General features: G+C 36.5%; 1 protein-coding gene across 1 annotated transcript; it reads right to left on the minus strand.

Annotated features, from left to right (window-relative positions):
• On the minus strand, window positions 1-25,344 carry NRPA1 (nuclear RNA polymerase A1). The gene is made up of 21 exons (XM_086569974.1): window positions 25,051-25,344; window positions 24,816-24,975; window positions 24,450-24,728; window positions 23,238-23,519; window positions 22,913-23,092; window positions 21,495-21,651; window positions 18,026-18,213; window positions 17,460-17,738; window positions 15,179-15,267; window positions 14,919-15,066; window positions 14,381-14,599; window positions 12,806-13,081; window positions 12,546-12,693; window positions 9,937-10,049; window positions 9,742-9,837; window positions 6,994-7,196; window positions 5,663-5,861; window positions 5,203-5,573; window positions 3,875-4,015; window positions 1,829-2,600; window positions 1-835 (listed from the first exon to the last, which is right to left on the minus strand). The coding sequence occupies exons 1-21, from the start codon at window positions 25,230-25,232 to the stop codon at window positions 164-166; spliced, it is 5,154 nt and encodes a 1,717-aa protein (XP_086426100.1). The 5' UTR covers window positions 25,233-25,344; the 3' UTR covers window positions 1-163.
• Between the last annotated feature and the right edge of the window lie 1,249 nt (window positions 25,345-26,593).

Here is a 26,593-nt window from a genome sequence, read left to right on the forward strand (position 1 = left end):
TACATACATATTAAGACCTGTATAACCGGAAGGCATTACAAGAGAACAGCGTGTTTAGTGAGCATCTAATCAATTTCATACAATTTCTTTTTCAATGTAGACGAGCAATTCAAATAAACAAACATCTGAATCAAGAAAAAGGAACATGTATCACACAATTCTATCAAACTTGGACCTTCTGCATCAAGTCGAAACAGCCAGTACCCATCTTAACAGGCTGGCCGAGGCAGATACTTGCAGATGGGGACTCCAAGTTGTCCACCTCACCACGATAAGCGGCGTTCAAAATGAAAGTAGAAGCTGTTTCAAATGACATTTTGCTGAACGGTGATATGGAATCAGCCATTCCATGCCTGCTCATTGGACGGTACTTGCCAGACTGAGTCATGAAATCAGCAATCAAACTAAGGTGCCTGAAGTCAGTTTTTATGCCATATAAATCGAAGACCTTACTCAACTCCTTGACAATGGTTGCTCTTGCAGCTTCGACTCCAAAAGTTTTGAGTATTCCATGTATGTCATTGGACTCTATCAGCCTGATGTCAAGGTCATCTTGCATATCCCAAAGTGCATGGAAGTCAACCCCAGACGTCTCTATTCCAATAGGGTTTATTTCTGGAGTTTCACTGTCCCCAGACGTCTGTATTTCTGGAATTTTGGTGTCCCCAGACCTCTGTCTTTCTGGAATTGTGGTGTCCGCAGACGTTTGTATATCTGGAGTTTTGGTTTCCCCAGACGTATGTATATCTGCAGTTTTAGTGTCCCCAAACACCGAGCAGCGATCTATTTTAGCCAACTTCTTTATATAGACATTCTTGGCTACTTTTTGTGCAATCTGCAAAGAAGTCCGAGAACTTTGTTGTAAAATTATATAAAATTTACGTACTGTAACTAATAAATCATGCCTTTTTAATTGAACAAACGCAAGTTACTAAATAGGATATAGAGGAAGCACACAAACAAATGGCTTCATTTGGTCTCAGCCATCAGTAATAAACAAAGACGTTTTGACTTTTGCTACAGATCAACATAAGCTTGACGTAAAATGGTTCGGATATGCCTTTATTGTGTGTAACTGTAGCTAATTTTTAGGCACGAAACACTGCCATAAAAAGAGTAAATGGGAAAGAAAGAACTTTTGAGATACAAGAACCCCACCAAATTGAATTAAAAAGACAAATGAGATGGTTTCAGAAATTCCAATTAACAGTCAATGCAAGAAAGCCTTTCTCAAAATTGAAGGCTTTGTCGAAAAAAGATAAGAGGACGGGATATAAAACCAACATGTTCATTTACTAAATTAGAAATTCCACATAATAGGGAAAAAATAATTAAAAACCTAATTAAAGAGTTTTGCTTTTGGTTCATTGCTTACTACAACTTACAGATAAACACAGTATGATGTCAACAGAGAACATCTTTTCGGAGCTTAACTCCAAAATATTCTCAGTATGATGTCAACAGAGAACATCTTAGCAGAGTTTGATTATGCTAGGGAACTAGTGAAACCGAAGGGTGAAATGAACAACTCTGCTATCACAACATCTCTCAACTAGAGAGTTCATCCCATTGCACTCTGTACGATCAAAGAGATATTTCTTACTGTTGTTTTCCATTCTTATATATTTCGTACATTCAATGGATGGGGTAAAAAGAATGGTGTGGAGTAACCAACACTAGACTGCTTAGACTGGCAATACCATCCCTGTACGAGAAAACCCTGACCCTAACCATAGAGTTCTGGAATTTAACTTTTAACTTCCAGTTTGCACAGTGAGAAACAAGCGGAGATATAAAGCAGCAAAACTATGACTAAGAGGAAAAATACCTGAGACAGCAAAATATGTGGTTCATTGGCAGATCTGAAATGAACCTCGAAATTGTGTTCCTTAAAAGAGGGGGGAACAAAAATTCTTCCTCCAGTGTTGTGGGGCAGATCGTTACAAGTGTCATCCTGGGCTTCAGATTTGAGTTTCTTCACACTTTTAGGCTTTGAAACGGATCTAACTTTCGACTTATCGTCGGTCTCAATTGTCGGAGCTTTGTCATCACTGCTATTGTCATCCTCAAGCTCCACTTGATCAATTTCACTTTCAAATCCTGAAGCCTCTCCTTCAATATATTCGCTCCCCATGCCATCCTCATATTCCTTCTCATCTGAGTTTTGCAGCTTTCCCTTCTGTGCATCGAAATCTAGGTCTTCTGCATCAACATCATCATCACTCCCATCATCTTCTTCTCCTTTCCTGTTTACCTTGTTGCAAGGATCGGCCTCATCTGTTCCTTTGGAAAGATCAGATTCACCTTTCTGGACAATGTTTACTATACCAGCAATCTTAGATAACATGGCAACATGGGAATCTATTGCCCTTACCAATTCTGGTACAAATATAGACTTTAGGGTTTTCTCACAGTCATCTAGATCTATATTTGAGTGCTTGGGATACATATCAATGGGGTAGAGCTCCACTTTCAACTTGTAAACAGCAGAAGCTTGGTGCTTCTGAACAAAGAAAGGCACCACAGAGACTTGCATACTTTTTATAACATCCGCTACAGCAACTTTTCTCAAACTTCTAGCAAGCCGTTCAGCATCCTCTCTGCTCCAAAAGAAAATGAAATACTCAAATATCACTTGCAAATATAAAACAAAAGACGATACAATAAAAAGCTCAGAAGAAGGAGTGAGGAAATAAAATTGAGTCAATGCATAAACATAAAGAAACAGAGACATATTTTATCTTTTCACTATCATTTAAAGCGATTAACATAACACATTGTAAAATGCATCTTTATACACAATAACTATTACCAACCAAATAATAACAATCACATAGTAATAAGCTGTTTAAGTTTGAACTTTGAACAGATAATCATTTTTTTTTTTTTTTTTTGGGTTTTGCATTAGTTTACAGATCTGGGTCCAAGGAAATTAAGTTCCAAAACTTTCAATTATAAAATTTTAAGCATGCCTATCGACGTAAGATACTTTTAAATTTCTGAACAGTACACTTTTCACTTTCATGGTTTGCAACAAATATCACATACTCTCTAAGGTCTATAAGACCAAGTGATCTCCTAACTGATCTCATTATTACAAAATCCAGCCCAAATATAAAAATATTGGCTCTCAAACCTAAACTGTTACAATTTACAAAGCTGGACTACCTTTATCACTGCCACTAAAATCACAATTTAAGTACAGCCTTACAAGGATTTCTTGCAACGTTTCACCAATTGCAAAACCAAAACCAAAAAAATAAAAAAAAATATAAAAAAAAATAGTACAAAAGATATTGCATATAAATTAGAGGTATTGGCTTTGTTACATTGGTGGTTTCTTTTTTCATTTGATTTACAAACATGGCATGGACGCATGGTGTTTTACACTTCTGTTCTATTATATGCTTGTTATTTATTATTAAAATTTGATAAAATTGTGAGAAACATCCAATTAAAACTAGGGAAAGAAGCTCTCTGGTATGAGACTGAGAAAAACATTAAAAGTGCATATACAGCCAACCCTACATATATACTTTTGTGTTATTTGGATTTTCCATGATTATTTTATTATTATTATTATTATTATTATCTTTGTTATTAAAATGGGTATTATTACAATTACTACCATTACTATTACGATGGTTAAAAAAAAATAATACTACTGTTATTATTGGTTTCAATCATTTTTACAGAAACTCTTGTGAGCTGAAGTTGAGGCCAGAACCTCACAATTCATCAAAATGGCAAAACAATTGCATGAAGCCATCTTTTTTAAACACAAATCTCAAGGAATATTTCTTGATTTTTTCCAATTCTCAATTAGACAACTCTTTGCTAGAGAGAGAGAAGGGTCCAGGACACAGATACTTACCCTTTCTTCCCCTTCCGCAAAGGACAGGACATAATTGGAGTTAAAATTCTTTCAGATGCCCTCATTAGAATCTCCTGCAAACGAGGAATACCTAACATCACATTCGAATCTTTCTGTCCAGCATGATGGAAAGTATTGAGTCTGAAAAATGCAACACAATAGGGTTCAGCAATTTAGAAACTGATGCCAAAAGTAACTGCTTAAAAAAAATGAGAAACAATCAACTAAGAATCTTTTCATATATGTAAAAATAGTATAGTCAAGATGTTTTATAATATAGACCACTTGTTTAAAAAGATAAAAGAAAAAAAAAAAAAAGTCCTGGAAACAAGAAGCAAATAGTATTATAGTTGGTAGTGTAATTACAAGGTACCAATAAACTTGTTAGAAGTTTGATTGAACAGATACTAGAAGTTACAAAGTAACAACAAGTCAACAACACTATTCATCAGCTAGCTCACCTAGCTACACCATTCATGACCTTATGACATGCCTCTACTGCATCCCCAAAGGTGATGCCTTCTTGCCAAAAGGCGTGAACAAAACACACAAATTAATCTTTTATTTGTCAGAATTTGATATTCGTCACTGGTCCCATTTGCAAGGTCTCACCCCGAGCAGTCAAGAAAGTGTCAATTTTGTTTGCCCCCTCATCACTTGGTATAATAACATAGTGAATACATGTGAGCCATGCACCCTAACTTCCTCTCATCCTCTTCTTCTCTTATTCTCCTACTTGTAAACCTTACAGCAGTGAACCCAAACTAATCTATGCTTAAAAGTTATCTTGTTTTAAGGCTATCAACACAAAGAAAGCTTTGGTAATACCATAAAATAGAAAATGTCCCAAACTGGAAAAGATAAGTCATGTCATGTTTTATTGTAGTACTTTTAGTCCATAATTGTAAGTGAATGGACCGAATCGAAGCTTGCAGCAAGAGCAATAGCAGCACACACAGGATTATTTAATCTCTAACAGAACTTAAGCCTTGAGGTGATAGAAGAGCACCAACGTGAAGCACTACCCTTCGCCTTAATGAACGTGTGTTTCCACATGCTTTTTACTTTACATTGACCCGGATACGTGTGTCCGTACCCAACACGGATACGAAGTGTCTGACATGGCGAAATATCAAATATTGAGGTATTTCACATACAATATATGTCCGTGGTGTGATGCGGATTATCTATAATATATGGCGTGTCCATGCACCATAGCTTTTACTATATACATTGAGATGATAGATTATTTAGGAAATTAACTATAATGTAAGTTAAAAGGAGCAATAATTCTTTAAATACAAATACAGAAATAACAAGTTTCTTACGTCATCTGAGTTGATGGCTCTCCCACAGACTGAGCAGCAATCACACCAACAGGCTCTCCTGGTTGTGCAAGACTCGAGAGATACTTAAGTATCATCAACTTCATCATTTCTTCCTTTGGAAGAAGCTTCCTACTTTTCTCCACAAGAGAAGAATGCTGCTCCTTTTTTTCTGGCTTCTCTTTTCCTTCCTTTTTTTCTGGGTATATGACTTCCACTAACTTCAAAGGCAACTTTTCTATATAGTTATCAAATGTAAGATGATCTTCTTTCAACTTTTCTATACATTTATCAAATGTAAGATGATCATCTTTCGATTTTTCTAGATCATCTTTACATTGAGCCATGAGTCTTCCTAAAACAACACTATGATTCTGAAAATTGTACAACAGAAAAAAAATAAAATTGTAAGGATTATTTAAGTGGCATTGGGACTGAATGAAAGAAGGGGTGAAGTTCTTACAGATGTTAGTGTATCAAACTTAGCCATGAAGCTGGTTTTATGAACATCAACACCATCTTCGCCGTAGCAAAATTGCACGATGGATCCATCAGCATCACGGACAGTACGATCATAGCCCACCATTAGACACTCAAGATTTTTTACAAGACACCTTTGCAAGTATCCACTTCGAGATGTTTTCACCGCTGTATCAACTAGTCTACATAAGCATAAGATGCTAGTTAGTGACATAACAAATTAGTTCACAACATACTTTACCAATTCATACCGTGTAGTGTTGAGAAAGGAGCGTCAATATGTATATGGATGTCATTCTCATTATAGTCTCAGACAAGTAAAAGAAAAACTATAGATTGTTACAAGCATATTCTCATCCAGTAATTATTTTGAAATGATTTATGATATATACACAAAGAATGCTTGTATATCAATTTTGACGTATCTAATTTTCTCTTATCTAAACAACGTGATTTTATTTACCTAAACTATGCTAAATCATATAAAAGGAATGTTGTCACATCTCAACAAGTGCCACAAATTGTGCAAACACGTTTACACTTGGTTTGTAAAGTTAATGAAACACTTAGTAGGACAAAAGGGGCAAGTGTCAGTGCACTGTAAGTAACAAAAAGTAAATTCTGTCTATCTTCATTTCCATCTTATTTACTAACAACACATTATTTCATTTATTATATTTAGTAACAAAATGTAATACATGCTAATAAATGAAATATAGAACTACACAACAAAATCAAAGGTGTTTTCTTTTTAGAGGTCTCTACAATATTGCAATTAGGGATTTGCATACCATTCACAACAGTGAACCGCAAGCTGCTTATTGAGCTATATAATATAAATTTACAAACTAATACCCATCTATCTATACACTGAAAACTTTTCATGGACGTGTAGAAAGGGGAAAACTAATAAGGCTGCTCGTTCTTTATAATAAACAAAGTAACGAATTATCATGTTGCAAACATTAACCTTTATTAACTAACCCCTCTCCTCATAGGAGAGGTTGCAAGTTCGAATCCCACCAATTGTTGGTTGGGATTTCTTTCTTGTGTAATTATGTGATGGGCATGGGCCTTTGGGCCAGGTGAGCCTTCAGGCTAGAGACAGAGTGTGTTGTTACGATGGGTGAACCGAGGAGTGAAAGCAAGTCTTCATGGACAAGGTGGACGTGGTTGAAAATGGCGCATCGGCGAGAGCCTTCGGGGTTGGTGAGCCTTCGGGCAATGTAAGCCTTCTGGTTAGGGTCCTTCAATGTAACTAACCCTCAAAATATTTCAAAAAAAAAAAAAAAAATACTAACTTTTCTGACTTACCCTTCACGGCCCGCCATGCAGTGAAAGTAATATTCTTGAGGGCGAAGACCAGTAAGGAAACAATCTGTTATAAAGCCTCCAGCACGCAGTGCAGGATCCCAAGGAGGAAAGCATGGTAAGGTCTTTCCAGAGATCATAAGAGGCACTCGCTTACCTTCTAATGATTGTTGGCCTAACAAAGAAGAAACCTGTGAAAAATTAACCTGTACAAGGAGAAGCAATGATTAGTAAAGCCAGCTAAAGTATCTCATGATCTCCACCGCAAGAGCCAACAGCACAAGAAACACAAAGAGTGAGGCAAGACCCTCCTTTTATCCTTTAGTTCGCAATCATTAATAATACCATTAATCAAGCATACATGCATGCATTACACGTAAGAACAAAATGACGTAATCAAACATGTGTACTGCACTAAGACACCCCAAGTAGACTCCAAAAGAGCTTCACATTCAAGAGTGGACCTACAAGATGTATTGAGAGCTGTTTTTTGTGAAGATTATCTTCCCCACAATAGAGATCATCCTCACAAATGTCAACTCATTTTAACATGTCTAACCCTGTCAAAAGTTGTTTTTAGTGGTGGAGATATTTTGAATTGTGGAGTGTAGGAAATTCATGTCACGTTATAATTTGAACTTTTGACATTTCAAAATGCCATTACTTTAATTTCACAATTTGGTTTTGTAAAAAGTGATAATTTTGAAAAGGGCATGCATCAATATCCTTCCGAAGGCCACTCATGTTTAAAAGCAAGTTGCAAGAAAGAATCTAGAAATTTCCCGTAACAGACAGGCAAATTTTACTCAAGGGTTAGTGCACAACTAACCGGTGCAAGAAGCACATAAATGTATCTCGAACAGATAAGTATTTAGTGAGCAAAAAAACATTTCCAGGACATGCCACTGTGCAATTCTTGTTTGCACAAGTGAATATCACAGAGTTTCATGTGAACACAAAATCAGTACTGTGTGCTTGTCCAAACAGTGGATATGTTCAATTATTCGAACTCATATTGGAACATACAAAAATAAATTTTAACACTTTCTTTAAATTACCACCATTCATTACTGTTAACAACTGTGTTTTTATTAAAATATTACAGACCAATAACAACTGAATTTTATTTAGTTTTAGCAATTCAACTTTTATTATTCATGTATAAATATGATTATTAGTCATGTCATGGGTTCCAAAAAAAATAATTATTCGTATACTTAATATATATATATATATATAGCATCTGACATCTCATAACAGTTCCGAAATGCACCACAACAAAGAGCATCCCAGAAAACCCAACGTACTGTGTACCATGCAAGCAGAATATCTTGTGAAAGTAGTAACTGTACCCAAGTACCTAAGAGACCTGTTTTCCAGGTAATTTAATCAGGACATCAAATATATGATTACTGCACGCTAAGCAGATTGGTTTATGCCTCTCTTTTTTGTTTTTTCTTTCTTTACCCCCCACCCCCGGCCGCGTTCAAAGAGATGATCATCATCTTTTGTCCTTTGTGCTTAAGGGATGGGGAATCGGTGAATCATCTTTTGTTGTTGTGCCCTTTTTTTTGGAGAATTTGGTGTTTCTTTTTTCTAGAGTCCGGTGTTTCTTGGGTTTGTCCTAGGTCAGTGAAGAAACTTTTAGCCTCATGAAACTTGAATATCCATTCTCTGGTGAGACACTGCCTCTGGAGTATGCTCCCTTTTGCGATTTTGTGGGGTATATGGTTGGAGTGGAATAACAGAAATTTTGAAGACGCGTCACTGTCTATGGAGAAAGTGATTTTGGCCATCAAAGCGCTTTTGTTTTTCTGGTCAAAAGTGCATGATCAGTTTCGTCACATTCCTTTCGAGACTTTCATTTACAGATGGGAGACTATAATGAGCTGATGGGAGAAATGTTGCTTTTGTCTTCTGTCTTGTGTTTTTTCTTTCCTTTGTAACTTGTACTACAGGATATCTCATCCTATTTCTTTATGCTTTGGATATATATATAAAACTATACTTTACCGAAAAAAAAAATGACAAGAGTCGTTTCTACAAAGCACTTTACCACAGGACTGCTTCTGAGTGGTGATCAGGATTTCATCTCACAAGAGCTAAGTGGTGGCTGAGATTGAATCTCAAGTCATGTTTATCTCACCTATTTAATAGGAAATTTTAGACTCCAATTACGGTAGTAATAAGTTTTGGAAACAGATCCAAACTTCAGACTCCATATCCGCATGAAACTTTAGACTCCAAATCCACAAAAACAAATGTCCAGGGTTTCCAAACGAGCCATTGTAATTTTAACGAATTACACCAAATTAACACAAAGTTTTATGAAAATTCAGGACCATGGAGAGGCAGTTGTAATTTTATCGAATTATACCTAATTAACAAGAAATTTTGTGAAAATTTGAGACCGCGTAAATCCTCAAGGCACTGAAAGTGATGCATGCACTCAAAGTCATACAAATTTTACTTCAAGTTTTTATAAAAAAAACGTCGACTTATTAAACAAAGTTGAAATCTCATTAAAAAAAAACATGTTTTGACCGACACCTTATTTGCTTTGGTTTGGGAATCATCAATATCGAGGTTATAGAGCTCCCATCTCCATTGTGTGTTGGGTGTGCCCCTATTATTTTATATAATTTTCTAGATATTAATAATTTTACTTAAGGCCTGGTGACAAAGTCACAGGCAATTTCTAGTATTAACAAAATAGGAGCAACAATACCTTAAAGTGCATCATCTACTTACCTGACCACCTTTAGCTCCACTTATAGTCATAAGGGAAAAACAGTTCTTCGGGAAAGGTTTCGAGAATCCTCCTTTTAGATTCTCTGCTAACTTGTCCTTCGACTTGTCTGCTGAGTCGTCTCTCTACTTGTCTGCTGAGTTTGACTTGTCTTCTGACAGGCTTTTGGTCTTCTTTGGAAATATTATGGTGTTAACTGCGTTGGTTAAAACATTTGCAGCACTGCTCATCATCTTATCTAAGAGTGATATTGTAGATTCTCCATGATCCCGCACTTTCTTTTCAATACATACTTGCAGTTCCTTTCGCTCTACAAAGGAAAATATGGAATAGAAAGATCAGGCAAACAGATCAAAGAATATACATATATGCACATGATGTAAGGTGTGTCACTAGTTCAACACACCTTACATGATTGTATATTATCACTAATAACCAAACTGGGAAGTCTAAGAGCAAGTCCAATGCACAATGTAAAACAGGTGCTAAAGCTATGCACACAAAAATCCCAACCCAATGCAGCTGTTGGGAATCAGCATACCTCTATCGTCATATTTGAGGGACAATCTGAAAAATACACCTCCCATGCAGCCCCTATGTGGGCCTCTATTATTTCCATCCTTGAAAAGATTCTTGAACTTAAAGATCAGTTAAAAGAAACCTGATGTAAAAGGAACTTACGCACATAACTTGTAGTGATGAGTGAAATACATAACACAAAAGTACTACAGACCAACTGGTAGACGTGCCTATTTATCTTGTATATGTCCCGGGTTCGAATCTCTCCTGTGAGCTCCTTTTTATGCTATACTATTACCTATGTAAACCGGACACTTCACAATCTTAAAAAAATCTGTGACGGACACACGGACACCCATGTCAGGACACCCAGACACATTGTGCATACGATTTCAAACTAGGGAGGGACACCCTGCACACATTGTGCATACGATTTCAAACTAGGGATTTTTCTATACCTTAAAAGACTGGGAAATTATCTATTAACATGGTTAAAACTCCCTAATATGCCACTTTGATAGTTACATATTGTAAGGAGGCACTTTATAAGTTCTTGAGCCCAAGAGTTAGTTGTGTAACTCAAGAACAGTAACATGTTTCTTTTTAATTAAGTGTGTCTCGGTATCCAACTCATATAGGTTGCCATGTCGGATACTCTGTATTCGTGTTAGACACCAACACGCGTATCCATGTCAAAGAAATGCATAGAACCACCAAACCACGTGGTTGCTGCTGCTAAGTGCAACCCCATAACCTTTGCTTGATTTTATAGGAGCGCACTGGAGCACCTCTTGTTTTTTAACTTCCAAAACTCCTTTAAAACTTGTATTGTAAGTTTTTAAACCTTTAAAAGCTGATTGGACCCTTCTTTTGAAGGTTTGCATTGGTGATGCCCTTATCCCACCATATTAAATATAGCTTGTTCTGTATACACAGGTACTAATAACAGGTTAAAAAATACTGACGGCAAAATTTGTGAGTCAGTCCATAATTGTTGTCCTTAATCTTAAAATATATTGTTTAGCAATTATAGATAAACTTTCTAAAACAAAATAAAAAAACATAATCTTTTAAAAGCCTTATAAACACCAAAAACCTATTTTTTAATAAACTTTTTCGGACAAAAAAACCCAAAATCATTATCCATTTGGTTTTGTTTTTGTTTTTCTAATCGAGTCTTTCTTATTGGTTAGGCTTGTTGAGGACTCTCTCCTACTGGATAAGCTTGTTGTTTGAATTGATGAGGACTCTTTCCTACTAGTTATTTTGTGTAAACTATGGATGACAAGCGACAATTGAAAAGTGGACGCTGGAAGTCCATGAGGGATTGAGGAATGAATAAAGTTAAAGAACGGCTTGTGGATGTTGTGTAGTTCCATTCGCACTTTTTTTAAGCCCTCTACAATGGAATCAGTTGTTTTCATTTTTTTCTGCGAAACAAAAGGTTGTCGAGGATGTTAGCTTATTCATCAAGACTAATATTTTAAGACAGCTAATTCCAGAACAGATTGGGACTTAGTACGGTCAGCTCACCTTTGAATCGTTAATTGGAAATAAAGCTCAGAACGGAACTATAACTAAGTCACAAAATGTAACTAGTGTGAGCTACCGTGCCCTGGAGTTTTGTTATAAAGCTTGCTGGGAGACAACCACGATGGTGGGAAAGGCAAGCCCAGGAAAGTATAGGTTGGCTCCCAGCTCCATATTGGCCCCGCATACTGCAAACTACGGATGCTGACTACACTACATGGGAAGAGGCATACTCAAGTTAGCAACGTAAAGGTTGTTCTTTCCCCTGGGGCACAGGTCCTAAAAGATCTCCCCCACATTGGATTGACCACTGGCTGTTTTAGAATTGCCAAACATAGGTGTCATATGGCTTATTTGGCTCCTACGTGGCATGCTCAAAAGCATGATGCATTGAACTAGCTCTAACACCGCATGCCCATGGCATGATGTCTCTCTTGCTCTGTCTGCTATATAAAGAAAAGATTCGCAGGGAAAAGGCTTTAATTCTGAACCAAGGCGAGGGCATCTCACATCTATTTGCCCAGCATATGTGCCATATCAAAAGACAGACATAGGTAGGTTCAACTTCTTCAAGAACACAAAGTACATAAAACAACAGAATATTGCATCAATGAGAACTTCATTTTATGTTATAGGGGGAGAGAAGAGAAAGTAAACCAGAAAATACTGAATATGCAGAGTAAATAAAACTTTATTAACAAACCTTTGTTCTCATCCTTGGCATTAACAGGCTTAGATTGGAGATCAATCTTTTCACTATGTTTGCCTTGATCATCCTTGCCTTTGACGAATTTTAAATACACACTCTCAACGATCTTGTTAGCATCTTTAAGCTTCGTCCTCCTCTCAATATCAATATTTTGTTTCAATAGAAGGTCATCTACACCACAGGTGAACCCATGCAACTAAAACAACAAAACAAATGTCGAAACGCAAAAGTCTTCATTAAAAACTACAACAATACAGAGTATCCATATTGGTAATTAAGGGACATAACTGGAAGAATATCAAACAAACCTGCAAAAACACTGTAAATAAGCGGCTTAACCCAGAAAGTAAAGCACCTGCAGTTTTTGAACCATAGAGCTCCTGAACCGTATGAACCATGCCATACTTTCCAAACTGAGCCTTGTCAACCACTCCGTTCAAGAAATCGTTCTTGAGTATTCGAAACTGAACATCATCACCACATTGACTTGTCCAAATGTCTTCATCAATTGTGCATTTTGCTTCAAATGTAAAAGGTGGGAGACCTTCACCTTTTGTCATACGATTTAGCAGTGAAGTTATGACCTAAAGATATAAGAAACAAAAAAACATAACTTTTCTTGGACACAATACCATATGCCACAACAACAGTTTTCATAGATTTCTTACGGCATTTACTAGCCATGTGTCTAAATCGCTACAATTGAAATAAGTATCAGTATCTCCGACTTTAGTCTAATTTTTTAAAGAAACTGAAGATGCAGAGGAAAAGCAGCAGTAGTGTTAAAGGCCGAAAGGGTCTTTCTCTTGAAAGCACATTGATAAGACTTGGAGAGAATGAAAATATCCTAACAACCAATAACGTCTTGGATAAGCAATCCATGAATGGAACCTACTTTGTTCCGCGTCTGTCAAATTGGCACGGTAAGGAAGCAAGTAGAATTGTTCGGTGTAATCTTTCATGGACAACAGGCCGGAACTCGTCGAGACAAATCATTTTCATAGGGCCAACCATCTCTTAATTAAACCTACACATGCAATGATGCAAGCACATGTGTACACCCCAATGGCATACACCTCACTATCTATCTCTTCAACGTAAACAACCCATAATGACGAAAAATGAGTGTTGAGGAGTCAACAAGATTGCCTCTAGGCAACTAAGAACCAAGCAGTTAAAGATAAAGCAATCACAAGTTCACAACTCAACCAAGTCATAAACATAAATATGTACAAGTAAATGAGGACAGAGATATTATTAAACATAATAATAATTAACATATAATTTTCTCCTAAGTAAAAAACCATCTGTTAAGATGTTTAATCCCCATTGGGAATTTACAGCCTTGCGTTGCAGTGTATAGCTCATGGGGCTGACTTGGTTTTGAGTTAGTTGGATGGTATAATTTAATAGGGCATCAGAGCAGGCTATTACATTTGACTTAAAGGGCTTATTTGCTCCACATCGCCCAATAATGATGGTCCTTGTGTTAGGATCAAGTAAAGCCACATGTGAGGAGGTGTCGTGAGATGTTCAATCCTAAAGCCTTGCATTACAGAACCTTAGGCTGCTCCATTCATTGCCAATTTTTGAGTTGGCAGCTCCAAATTTAATGGCATCAATTTCATGTAAGGGTTCTAAATAGCATCGATTCCCACTAGTTACAAGGCATCGCCAAGACCAATATGTTTTATATAGATACCACTAAAACATGCATGAGGCTCTAAATAGCCTTAATTTGCTCCTACAGAACTCCTCATGCAACTAGATAACATGGACAAAATACAATAGAATAAAAAAAGTGTAATTACTTATAAAAGATCCTAAATACCAATATACCAACAAAACAATGCATGAAATAATCATAATTCTCATAAACTAACCTGTTTCCCCGTCCATAGAGGCTCTGGTTTCAATATGGCAGGTACAAGCAACTCTATTTCGTCCTCAGATACTATTGCAGAAACCTTTTGGCCAGATTTACCAACAAAAGAACCTCGGCCAGCTGCAAAGAGACCTGAACTGTAGAGAAGATGTGTGTATTCATCCCGAGATAAAAAGGTGTCTTTTTTTGTAAGAAGTACACCACTCACGATATGGTCCTAAAGAACAGGAGGGAAAAGAAGGGAAACATTAGCAAACAATACTGAGATGTCTAATATTTGATAAAGAGACCAGATAGAGTGGTCCACCACTCCCACACCCCATGAGCTTGGGTTCCAAAGTGCTTCAAGTCAACTAACATTATAAAATTAGGTAGTTGAATATTTATGTTAAAAGCAGATTACCATAAACATGGGGTCACAAATTCAGTCTTTGATGAGAACATTGGGGGTAACAAACATTAAAACATACAAACAGAACAATAAAATATACTGATGACTGATTGTATACTTAAAGTCTGCTCGCAGAAATCCTAACCTGAATCAAGCCCCTTTTAGTATCGCCACTAGTGGGAATTATGTACTGATTATTCGCGTTTACTATGTGAAAAGCTTCTGCTCGTGCAATCTCGTCTTGGGGGAAATGAACGTTCATTTCATCACCGTCAAAATCAGCATTGTATGTACTGCAGAAACAACATTAGACCAGTTTGTAAAACATCCATATACAACTACAACCATGAATACACTGCACATCTTAAAAAGTACACTGGGATAAAAACAGGAAGACACAATGACCTGCAGTTTGCATAGTGCATTCGAATTGTTTTCTCGCCATTCAACACGCGTACAACATGTGCCATTATACCTGGCTTGTGAAGGGTAGGCTGCCAAATAATTGTGAATGTGTCAATACTTAATAAGTGTGAACATGTCAATACTTAGCCAAGAAAAAACAGAGAAGATCTGATGCCACAAAAAGTTAAAAACTATGAACGAAAAAACTCCACATATTCTACAAACTTGATTCCAAATTTATAAATTCGTTCAATTCAAAATTGAAATTGCTTACGAGTTCTATTTGGACCAAAACAAAGACTCCTAATCCTAAATTGAAATAAACTACTCATTTTCAAATAGAACACTCAACTAATACAATACGAAAGTAACCAAAAATAAAAATGCTAAAAGTACAAATAAGTCCATGCTCCTGTGATTCCTATCATTACCCCCCCGGCTTGAAAAAAGTTGCCCAGATCTTGTGCCTCACATATAACTTTAAAAATTACATCAACACATAAGGCCCTAGCCTGCTAATGCACCTATGACCAAAAGAGACCCAAAATCCCTAATACACCAATATAATAAAACCCTAAATACAAGATTGTACCAGAACCATGCCCTTTGTCAGACTTGTACATCTACCGCTACCAAAACACTTCCCCATACCTATGCTTTGCTGACCACCCAACTATCACTGGCATAAACACAATATCCATCCTCCAAGGAGTACTCTAAGCCCAACTTGGCCTCTTCTACATTCTTGAAATCAATAAAAGAAGCACAATATGAAATCAAATAGAGGTTGATTCCAAAAGACAAAGTAATTCCTGAGAAAGCACGCAATCTTGTGTAAATGGATGATTAGAGGAATAGTTTCCAGTACTAGATGGATGATTGCTGGTCATGCTTTCAAAGACCACTTGTTAGTTGTTACGGGGTATGCTCGCATGGAGAAATACTGCTTTGGAGATTGGGACACCATGATCATAGACCATGGACACATGAACTGGTGCCTAGACATGCACACATGATTCCTACTTATGAAAAAGACTATTTGTGGCTGTTGGCCTGTTGGGTACTTGGTTTTAGAAGGCATTAGCGCGTAGTTTCCGTTTAAGATCAGAATACAGAAATGATTAGGTTCTGGACCAAGTCACATGGACACTTCATATTCTTAAAACAATGTGTTGGACACACACACACACACCCATTGTGCATACCATTTAAAACTAGGGTTTCTTCTATACCATAAAAGACTAAGAAATTAATCCATTAAAATAGTTACAACTCCAAAATATGCTACTTTCATCATTATTTGTTTGTAAGGATGTGCTTTGTAAGGTCTCGAGCCCAAGAATTGAAACTAAAGAATAACTAAGGAATATGTACTAATAGTTTTCTTATTAATTAGCTGTGTCCTGTCCTACTACATATTAGTGCCATGTCAGACAACACACGTATCAGTGTCAATGTAACTTAGGTTCTAGAAATATGTGTCCAGGGGATACTAAAAAATGAATGGTTGAAAGTTTGAATTATGTTATACCAAACAAGATGGGAAAAAAGGCGTCTATCAAGGAATTCATCACTATGGAATTGGCAGAAGTGTGGTAAACTTAGGCCACTCAAAAATAGCACTTCATCATCAGAGCATGAAATAGTTTCATTTTAACTTCACCCCTCCCAACCCCCTAGCCCTCCTTCTAAAGTTTTATTCTTCACAATGATCTATCTCAGGAAAATGCTACCAAAGAATCAAAGATAATAAAACCAAAAGGAAAAATAGAATTATCGATATTTTTCCTTCTTGCTGTGCATCCGGAGAGTCAATTGAACGTACCCTTATGCATTAGAACTAACTTATGAACTACCACTTTTCTAATTAAGTAATTAAGAGAGCTTTTGATAGTTGATTGTTTCAATTCTAATTACCATTCATAGTGCCCTTTAAAGTGTGTATAGCACAGTTAACTTGTTGCTTCACATACTTTGTACAACAGTTAACTTGTTGCTTCACATTCACATACTTGTTCCTTTTTCTTAATATACAATAGATAAACTTACCAAGCCAAAAAAAAATCTAATTGCCATTTATTTGATGAACTTATTAGTCAACGAAATCGTAGGTCTGTATGATTCATCGGAAAAAGGATCATGTATAAAAGGATTGTTAGTTATTCCTTGTATTTATTCAGGACATTTACCCTTAAGTGATTTATATGATTTAGTGTTCCTCAAACTGATTCAAAGTGAAACAAAAACAATAAAACTTAAATCATGTCCCAACATAAGATACCTGTCGATTGACAAGAACAATATCCCCATCTTGCAGATGACGAGACACAACCTTTCCTTCATGTTCATGCTCCACACTCCTCCCAGGTTTCGTAACATCTCCTCTTGAGGTATCTCCTCTTGAGGTGGTGAACTTCTTTGAAACTGATGTACGCATTTTTCCAATGTTTGATAGTTTCCTAGTTGAAAATTGATCTGAATACTCTGTAGCTCCTGGATGTATATCAGGTCCATTCAATATAGCATTCCTCAACTTCTTGACATTCCAATCAGTCACTCTCTGTACATCATATACATAAGCAACAATTTGAGGGAAATGGCCCAACTAAATAAATGCAAAGAAAAACAGAAGCATAACAAACACCAGATCAAACATGTGTTCGTTTTTTCTGCAGTCATATTAGCATCAGTGAGTGCACATGTGAAATAGACATTTGCATGTAGATTTTTCAATGTAGCCACAGATGCGGGTTGTTGCATGTACGCATGTTACAAATTTGTAATATACAAAACGATGCCTGAACCAGATGCTATATCATTGGGTGTATCTAATCACTAAACCCTTACCTCCGGATATGTTAGCTTTAATGCAAAACAAGGAGGAATGCCAATTTCATTTACTGCTAAGTATGGATCTGGTGATATAACAGACCGACATGAATAATTGACCCTTTTCCCCATCATTTTCTGCCTGAAGAGACCCTCTTTCTTCTCCAGTAACTGGCATATCCCCATACCCATATTATCTCGCTGACCTAACAATACAAAATAAAACAAAAAGTTGGCATAGAATTAGCTTAATGGCGCAGGGGAGCAACACTAGATAAGTACAAATAGAAGTACACCAAATCTCAGTCAAAAGGGGAAAAGCTACTTCGGTCCCTCGCCAAAGAAAAGGATTAGAAAGAAAATAACATATGGGGAAAAGGAAATCCAATAATTACGGAGAAGTCCTTTTTCTCTTTCTTGAAAAGATTGAATCCCATTGGTATATCAGTTTCACATACTTCATATACAATCTCTAACACTAATTTCATAGAACTAAAATCACAACATAACATCAACAAGTCAGTTGTAACCATATCGCTATCCCAGGAGTAACAAGAGAAACAGAAAAGATCGTCTTTTCTTTATCGGTTAAAGTTATTTTTATTATATCAAAGAATGTAGGTCGAGGTAACCTACAGCTCCAAAGTAACAAAAAACAACCCAAAAGGAAAAATGACCACCCCTATTCAAGACTCTCCAGACATAATATCCTTTCATCTAGCTATGAATAGATCAAACCAGATGATTCTGAGGTCCACCCTCAAAGATGCGTCTATTGCATTCCAACCAATACCCCCACATGATTGCAAAAGGTCACATGTTCCATATCCTCTGCCTTCTAGATGAAGATGGCCATGTGTACCATTGTGTAAGGAGATCCTAGACCCAATCGGCCAATCCAACCCGGATTATCCCAATGAAAACAGGACCAAAACAGCTAAAGAAAGGACAACACAACAGTACATGATTGACCGACTCCTCGACCATTAAGGACAATGGTCCACCATTTGACCCCTAAATTTTTAATTCCTAATATTATCAACTCTAAGCTGCATACTAACCAAAATTCCAAAAACAAAACAAAATAAATAAATAAAATACTTGTATGTATTTTAAAATGCCAGAATCTTGAACCTTAAAAATGGGAAGTGGAAACAACTCATTGATTGGGGGTTACCAAGAACGAAGGGTGAAGAAGAACATAAGATCACATTCTTGTGTACCAAACAATTGGAACAAAGTCCTGTTGCTTGCAATTTACCTCTCCGACCCTAGCCATAAAAGATGCTAACTCATCGATGACCCAATCATTGAAAGCCCTACACTACTCGCTAATTGTGCACCATTCATGCTCACACATGTTGAGCCAAGTACCAAACACCTCCCAATCATATCTTCCCAAAACAGGATGTTACTACCAAAAAAATTTATACCTAATAGGCTAATACCTAGTATAAACATGGGTAAAACCTTCATGATGCCCCTCCAAACACCACATCCATAAGGAATGTGAACCGCTTTCCCAGAAAAATGAGTTTCCCCAAAGTTGGACACGATTAGTCTTCTCCACAAGCTATCCCTCTCTAACCCAAACCTCCAAAGTCAACATTATAGAAGCGCCAAATTGAAGGTGTAGATACTCCAAATACCTAAACCCCACCCATTTTGGACAACCAAACTAAACTCCAATTAACAAGGCAATTGTCTGAATCCTTCCACATAAAATTTGTAATGATCGACTCAGTCTTATGGGCAACACTCACGGGCGCATAAGAAAAAGACAGAGTACACAGGTAGGTTGGATAGTGAGTTCTTAATGAGCACAAGGCACCTCTCCCCCAACTCCCACAAATACCTAGATTAACCAAACGGCTGGATTACATGATCCTGAATAACCTTAGACCGAAAAGAAGCCCTTAGAGGTAGCCGGTAGGCCAAGATACACAGAAGACAAATGCTCCACCAAAAACACCTCACTCTTAGAAAGATTAACACATAACCCTGACACAGCTTCAAAACACCAGAAGATGCCCCTAAATCACCTTACCTGCTCAATATCATCTCCCAAAAAAGGTTGAGAAATGAGCACGTCCTCCCTGCAGCCTCTGAACCCTGAAAAAACACCCATCTCGTTCACCCTAGAGATCATGCTACCCAAAACCTCCACTACCAAAATAAAAAGGAGACGATAGAGAATCCCATTGCCTAAGGCCTCTAGTACTCTTAAAGAAATCAGACGGATACCCATTCACAAGCACTTAAAAAGATGCAGTAGGAATGTTCCTAATTAAACCTCTCCACTTAGACCCAATTCTCAATCTATCTAAGACATAATTCAAAACTTCTAGCTTTAGTTAAATCCACCTTACATTCAATACCCCCCGCACCTTTCCCTTTCCTATCGTCAATCGCCTCACTAACAAATATGATTATTATCCAAAATTAGTCTATGATACACAAAAGCTCCTTGCTCATTTCAAACGAGATGGAAGAACTTTTGATACAATTTTATAGCAAATCCCAATTAAGCTGATAGGATGAAGATCCACAATGTCCTCCACATCGTCAATTTTAGGAATCAGAGTCACGAAAGTATTATCAAGGTTATGACTATATGAGCAAAAAAAACCCGACCGACTGAAATCCACCGCCATACTCATAAAATCAACACTGATAATCTCCCACCATATAAGGAAACCGTCCAGACAAGGAGAACAATGACACCCTATACTACAAATGGCAGCCCAAACCTCATCCCCGTCAATGTTTATTTCTAGCTCGTGTCTTTGCTGGACTTGCAGTGAAGCGAGTTTGCAAAAGAAGTGCCAGCTAGCTTAGTTAGTAAACCTTTAGGTGATGATACTAGAGGTATGGGCCAGCATGATCAACTTACTGATCGCATTGGAAAAAAGGCTTGCCAATCAAAAAAACCAAAAAGTTAGCAAAGAAAAGTGTTTCCAGAAAACCGCAACCGTGTCGGAAACAACCATATGTATATTTCCATGTAATTTCAACAACGCAAGGTCAAAATAAACCTTATGAAACACTTAGCCAGATGATGGCTGCTTAGGAACCCAAACTCTGAGGATTCAAGCAGTGTGATCATAAGTTAGAACGCTGTTTAAAGTTTAAGTTAGATTGTTGAACGTGAGAAGTTGCTTCAAAGTACCATCCATTTTAAAAGTTAAACAAATTCTTGCAATAAAAATACAAAACTTTGTGCTTCTTACCAATCATACAAATTGGAATTGTAAAAAGCCGACAACAAATACTGGCTCTCTCCAGGCACCCACACTAGATAGGCTTCATGTTCGTTGTACGAAGGAACAACAATTGTAGCACTAAATGTAACACTAATTGTACGATTTGTAAATAATAACATTGATCGTAACAATAATGTTCTTGAGACGCTAAGCATTACTACAAGTGGGGATGCCAAATCATTCAAGCAAATTAACTTAAGGGATGTGAAGAGGCAGCTACTAACCAAAGGATTTCTTGTTACCAAATAGCACATTCACAGACTGCTGGAGAACGAGCGACCTATTTTCCATCTGTGAGCGGTCGTTATTAAGTGCATTGCATAGATCAATATTGGATTGCAACACTCTTGATAATAAAACAGTTTGAGGATGATGGGTAACCTGAAAGTAGAAAGTTAAATGATATTTAACGATAATGATTGTTGATGTTGTAGAGATAATACTCAAAAATGCAGTCGTAGTCACACGTTATAACAGAAGAAGTACAGATATTGTACATCTTAGTGTAAAATATGTTGACATAAATATACTTTCATCATAACTGAAACGAATAGATAACATGAGGGGCGAGAGAGAGAGAGAGAGAGAGTTAGTAACTATAAGAGATACTTACAATTACACAAAAGAAACACTTAGAATACAAGACTGAGGCTGTGTTTGGTTCACTAAGTTTAAATTCCACAAAAAAAAAGGGGCAGTATAGAGAGTAAGGAGAATGGTGATCTTTTCTGTGCCTCTTTTTGTTATACTGCACATTAAATTGTTAATCGGGGTTTAGAGCAACACAGAGCAAATCTGTATAAATAAAATAAATGGTACCAAAATGGCCAAAATGTAAGAAAAGATGGCCAACATATAATTTTCAAATTAATAAACAAAATATTCTGGAAACTGCTGTGAGATACACCAACTGATCATGTTTGGGCACCCACATCCATTGTCAGTAAAGAACAATCATAGAATCAAAGTGATTGCTTCCAAATGCACGAATACCCGTTACCAACCAAAGCAGCGTAAAGACTATGGCAACCCTACATGACTAAGTGATGTATTACGAAGGTGGAAGCAACTTCAAGTTAATAACACCAATGAATGAAATTGATAAACACCCAAAAACTAGGGTTTTAAAGGGAAAACGAAATTCCTTCAATTGAACAATCAATCAATCATCCAAAAACAACCGATTAACAATGAGGCGTCCAAGCCTTTTTATAATATAACCCTACTTCTAATTCTAGCCCTAAGAAGAAACTTCTACTAACCTGATAAATAAAAATATAAACTAAACTAGATAGAACTAATTAATTAAACCAGGTACTAGATATTCCATGTGCACGCATCACTAAGCATGTTAGTAGTTTAGTGGAATCAAGCCTAAGACCTTGGTCCCAACCACCTAAGGCTTGACTAGCATGCCTTTCTGTGGATACACAGAAAAGTTCATTTTCAACATTCCACTCCAACCACAACCCTAAAAGGAAAATTTTGATCATAATGTTCCAGGGCAATGACTGAAAGTTAAATACTTGTCACCAAGCACTTGAACAAAATTCATACGATATTAGAAGAAATCTTTAGAAAAAGAAACATCCAATGTACCGAAAACAAAGTGACGAGCTTCAGCATAGAGCGAAATACTCACAGAGTCTCCACCCTTAGTAAGTGGTCGGAACTTGACTGGAGGAACAAGAAGAACATCAATAAAGAACATGGAATAACTCCTTTTCTTCTCTGACATAGATAATCGCTCCCGGTGAATGTCACAGATAAGCGAGCATAGCTGAGTCTCATTGTCCCATAGAAGCTTTAAATGATCTTTAACCTGTGGTAGCATTTGACTTTGTAATGCAAGCGGAAAATGTCTGACTAAACTAACAAAAGGCATGCAAGTTGACAAGATTTATTTTGAACTTATTGGCTAAAAGCCCATACTCGATGGTGCATGAAATTCAACATTCAGAATTTACCTCTGACGGTAAGAGTGGGCCTTTAGATAATGTCTTCTGCTTTCCAAATTCAGAAGGTACATTCCCTTCACCAAGGTCTCTGAACGCCTTTGTAGAAGAATTTGGTGTCCCATCATAAACAGCTCCAGATGACTGTAGATCATCATCAGTCTCTATTCCTCTTGTACACGAATCATTAGCATTTTCTGCCCCGCCAGTTATGAATTCTTGTTCAGCTTCATCAATGGATGACTGAGTATACTCTCGGAGAACATTTCTTCTAATGGTGCTATCTGGGGTGTCCTACCAGAGTTGATACCAAAAAATGTGTCTTCAGTCCCACAATTTTCATAGCAGAAGAGTTGAACAAATAACTATTATAGCTGACAAAAGAAATAAACAACTCATGTCTAGACTACCTATCATATTACTCAATTACAATCTCACGCAAGACGGTGGAGGAAAGTGTTAAACATCTTCTAGCTAATTGTCCTTTTTCTAAGTGGGTTTGGGAGGTGCTCTACAATTCCGTCCATAAGCCTTGCACGCAACCATAAAATGTCAGAGATGCCTTATCAAGAAGATGGTGGTTGGTGTCCCCTCTACAAATACAACATGGCTAGCGGAGCACCTTCTGATGGCAAGTATGAGGATCATATGAATGGAAGAAACATGAATACGTCCAAACATCGAAAGGGAGCTTCATCAAGTTGTGGACAAGATTAAAGAATAACTATATTTTGTTGAGCATTGGCTAGTCCAAGCTTCAGGGGGGTGCTTTCTAACACATTCTTGCAATTGGAATGTATTTGCAATATAAGGGTGAATAATGCAACAGGGTAGCTCCTTGCTATTTCGGGCATACAAACTTGTATTCACCTTGTAATACTAGATTGGTATATATATATACTAATGACTTGAAAGCGAAAATTGAGCATTTTATTAGTTCGACTAGCAGACAACTAATTACTACTTTCAGAGATCCGAATCAATTATTACAAAAATCCCAGCCTAAGTTTATTCTGTGGTTTTTTCAGGCGAAAACATCAACATGCATAGTCTGACAGCATGCTATAAGTCCTTTGGATTTTCAGTTTGATGTCAAAGAAACGATATCATATGATTTGACTATGGAAACCCAGTAAAGGAAAAGCAAATTATATGCATCATGAAGTTAATATCATCTTGTTTAATAACCGCTTTCCAGTTCAAAAAATATAAGTAAATGCATACCATGTGAATCCAACCAAAAGTAGGTTGAGTAATCTTTGGGCTTTTGAACATGCATCTTGTACATTTTTTCTTTTTTATCTTCATAAAGTCATCTAACATGGACATGGCACGGCTATATTGAAGAGAAGTCCAAATTTTCCCCTTCAAATGATCACTAGTATCTTTTGCACCATTACCGTCCAACACAGACAAATCATTTTGTAACACCACATCTCCATTGCTGGCTGCATCAATTTCACCCTTCAGTATGAGCTCTGCCTGTGAAGCACATTTCTCAACCTATAAAAACCCACATAAATTAGTCACTCACGAAAAAGGAACCAACAATTAACTATAAGAAAAAAAAACAAATAAAATCTAAGTTACCGGATCTCTTGCGTCCATAAAATGATGGCAAGAAAAGCACATCTTCCTTACAATATTGAAAAGAACGTCGAACAACAACGGATTAAAAATCGGACATATGAACTCAATATGACCACAATGACCAGTGCAAAAGAAGGAAGACTGACCACATGATTTACAACTGCAACAAAACAAATAAACCAAATTATTTACAATAAAAAAAAAAAAAAAAAATAGTATCAATTAAAAAACTCACATTGTATGATCTTCTAACGGACCTAAAGCTGGATCATATAATCCACCAGGCACAGGTCTATCAAGATTATCCAACAATTCCACACTCGTTACTTGTTTAAAACTATAACTTTCAACTTCTTCAGATGTTAAGAAACTGAATTTAACTGAATCCACACTCTCCGTCGCCAACTGCATCGTCATTTTAATCTCGTTCAAAAGTTTTAAAGAAAAAGGTTTTTAAGTATGGTTTGTTTTTTTATTTTTCGGGGTTTAGGGTTTTAGTGGAGAGAGTGAAGGGTGTCTGCGCGCGCGGAATGTGAAAAGGAAGGAGAGAAAGGGAATAAAGGGGTTAAATTAGATGGGCTTGGCCAATAGCTAGTAATAGGCCCAAACAAGGCCCTTTTTTATTTAAACTATACGGGCTGACATGATGTGCTGGCCTTTCACGTGGTAATTTTTTTTCATTTAAAGATTATCAATTTTATTGGTACAAAAAAATTGATAGACGGAGTAAATTCATAAGAAAAAAGTAGTGAGAGAGATCCGATGTATTGAGCAATTAAATGCATACAAACGAACAAAGTTACCAAAAAAAGTTCCTTCAAAAAAGACTGTCCGCCTTTTTTTTTTATTTTTTTTTTTTTTTTTGTAGACATTGATGTTTTTGGAGATTTATGTTAAAATAGACTAATTATTAATTAATAATTGTATAACTTAATTAGTGTTGACAAATCGTCTAGCTAACTCATCGCAATTAAACAAGGAAATCGCAATCAATCAATTACAACTTTTAACACATCGCAATCAAATCATTTATTATACTAATAAAATGAATGATAATTTGTTATTGTTATGTTATTCAAGATTAGCTGCCGTAATTTGAAGCACATGTGTGCAAGCAAAACTATAAAATATTTCGGTATCACACACCTCAACAGAAGCCAACTTTGGAGTAAATGTTTTTTGTTATGTTGTTGTTTCAACAAGAAAATTATATCAGCTTCAAGATGCTATTTGCTATCATGATAAAAAAATAAAAAAAAAATAAAAAAAAATCATTACATACATTGATAATTTGGATGAAGGAATGAATATGTTTCATACCAACAAAAAATATGTTTTTGTAATGTTATTATTTTTTGTTATGTTGTTACCAACAAAAAATATGTTTAGATATACCACGCTTGGAAAGCTTGCATCTTCTTAATGATTGTTTGATATTAGCCATGATAATATAGAAATGCATAGTGTCATGTAAACACTGAGATGCAAATATGAGCTGAGTGACATGTAAGACACTTGGATGCAAATAGCCAAATACACACATTATTTTCCAAATTACAACAAAAATTAACGTTTATTTATATAATTGAACCATACTTTGTACTTTTGTAGCACTAACTTGAGAACCAACGACAATGCATATGGACATGAAAAAGCCCGAGATTCTCCACACGCATACTAAATTTATGTATCAACTCTTAAAGTTTATAAGAAAAAAAAATGAATAAACAAATTCAATCAGATGGATACAGAGGAATTGTCCTCCTTAACCTGCATCT

This window comes from Coptis chinensis, chromosome 7, assembly GCF_015680905.1.
Source record: "Coptis chinensis isolate HL-2020 chromosome 7, ASM1568090v1, whole genome shotgun sequence".
NCBI classification, from domain to species: Eukaryota; Viridiplantae; Streptophyta; class Magnoliopsida; order Ranunculales; family Ranunculaceae; genus Coptis; species Coptis chinensis.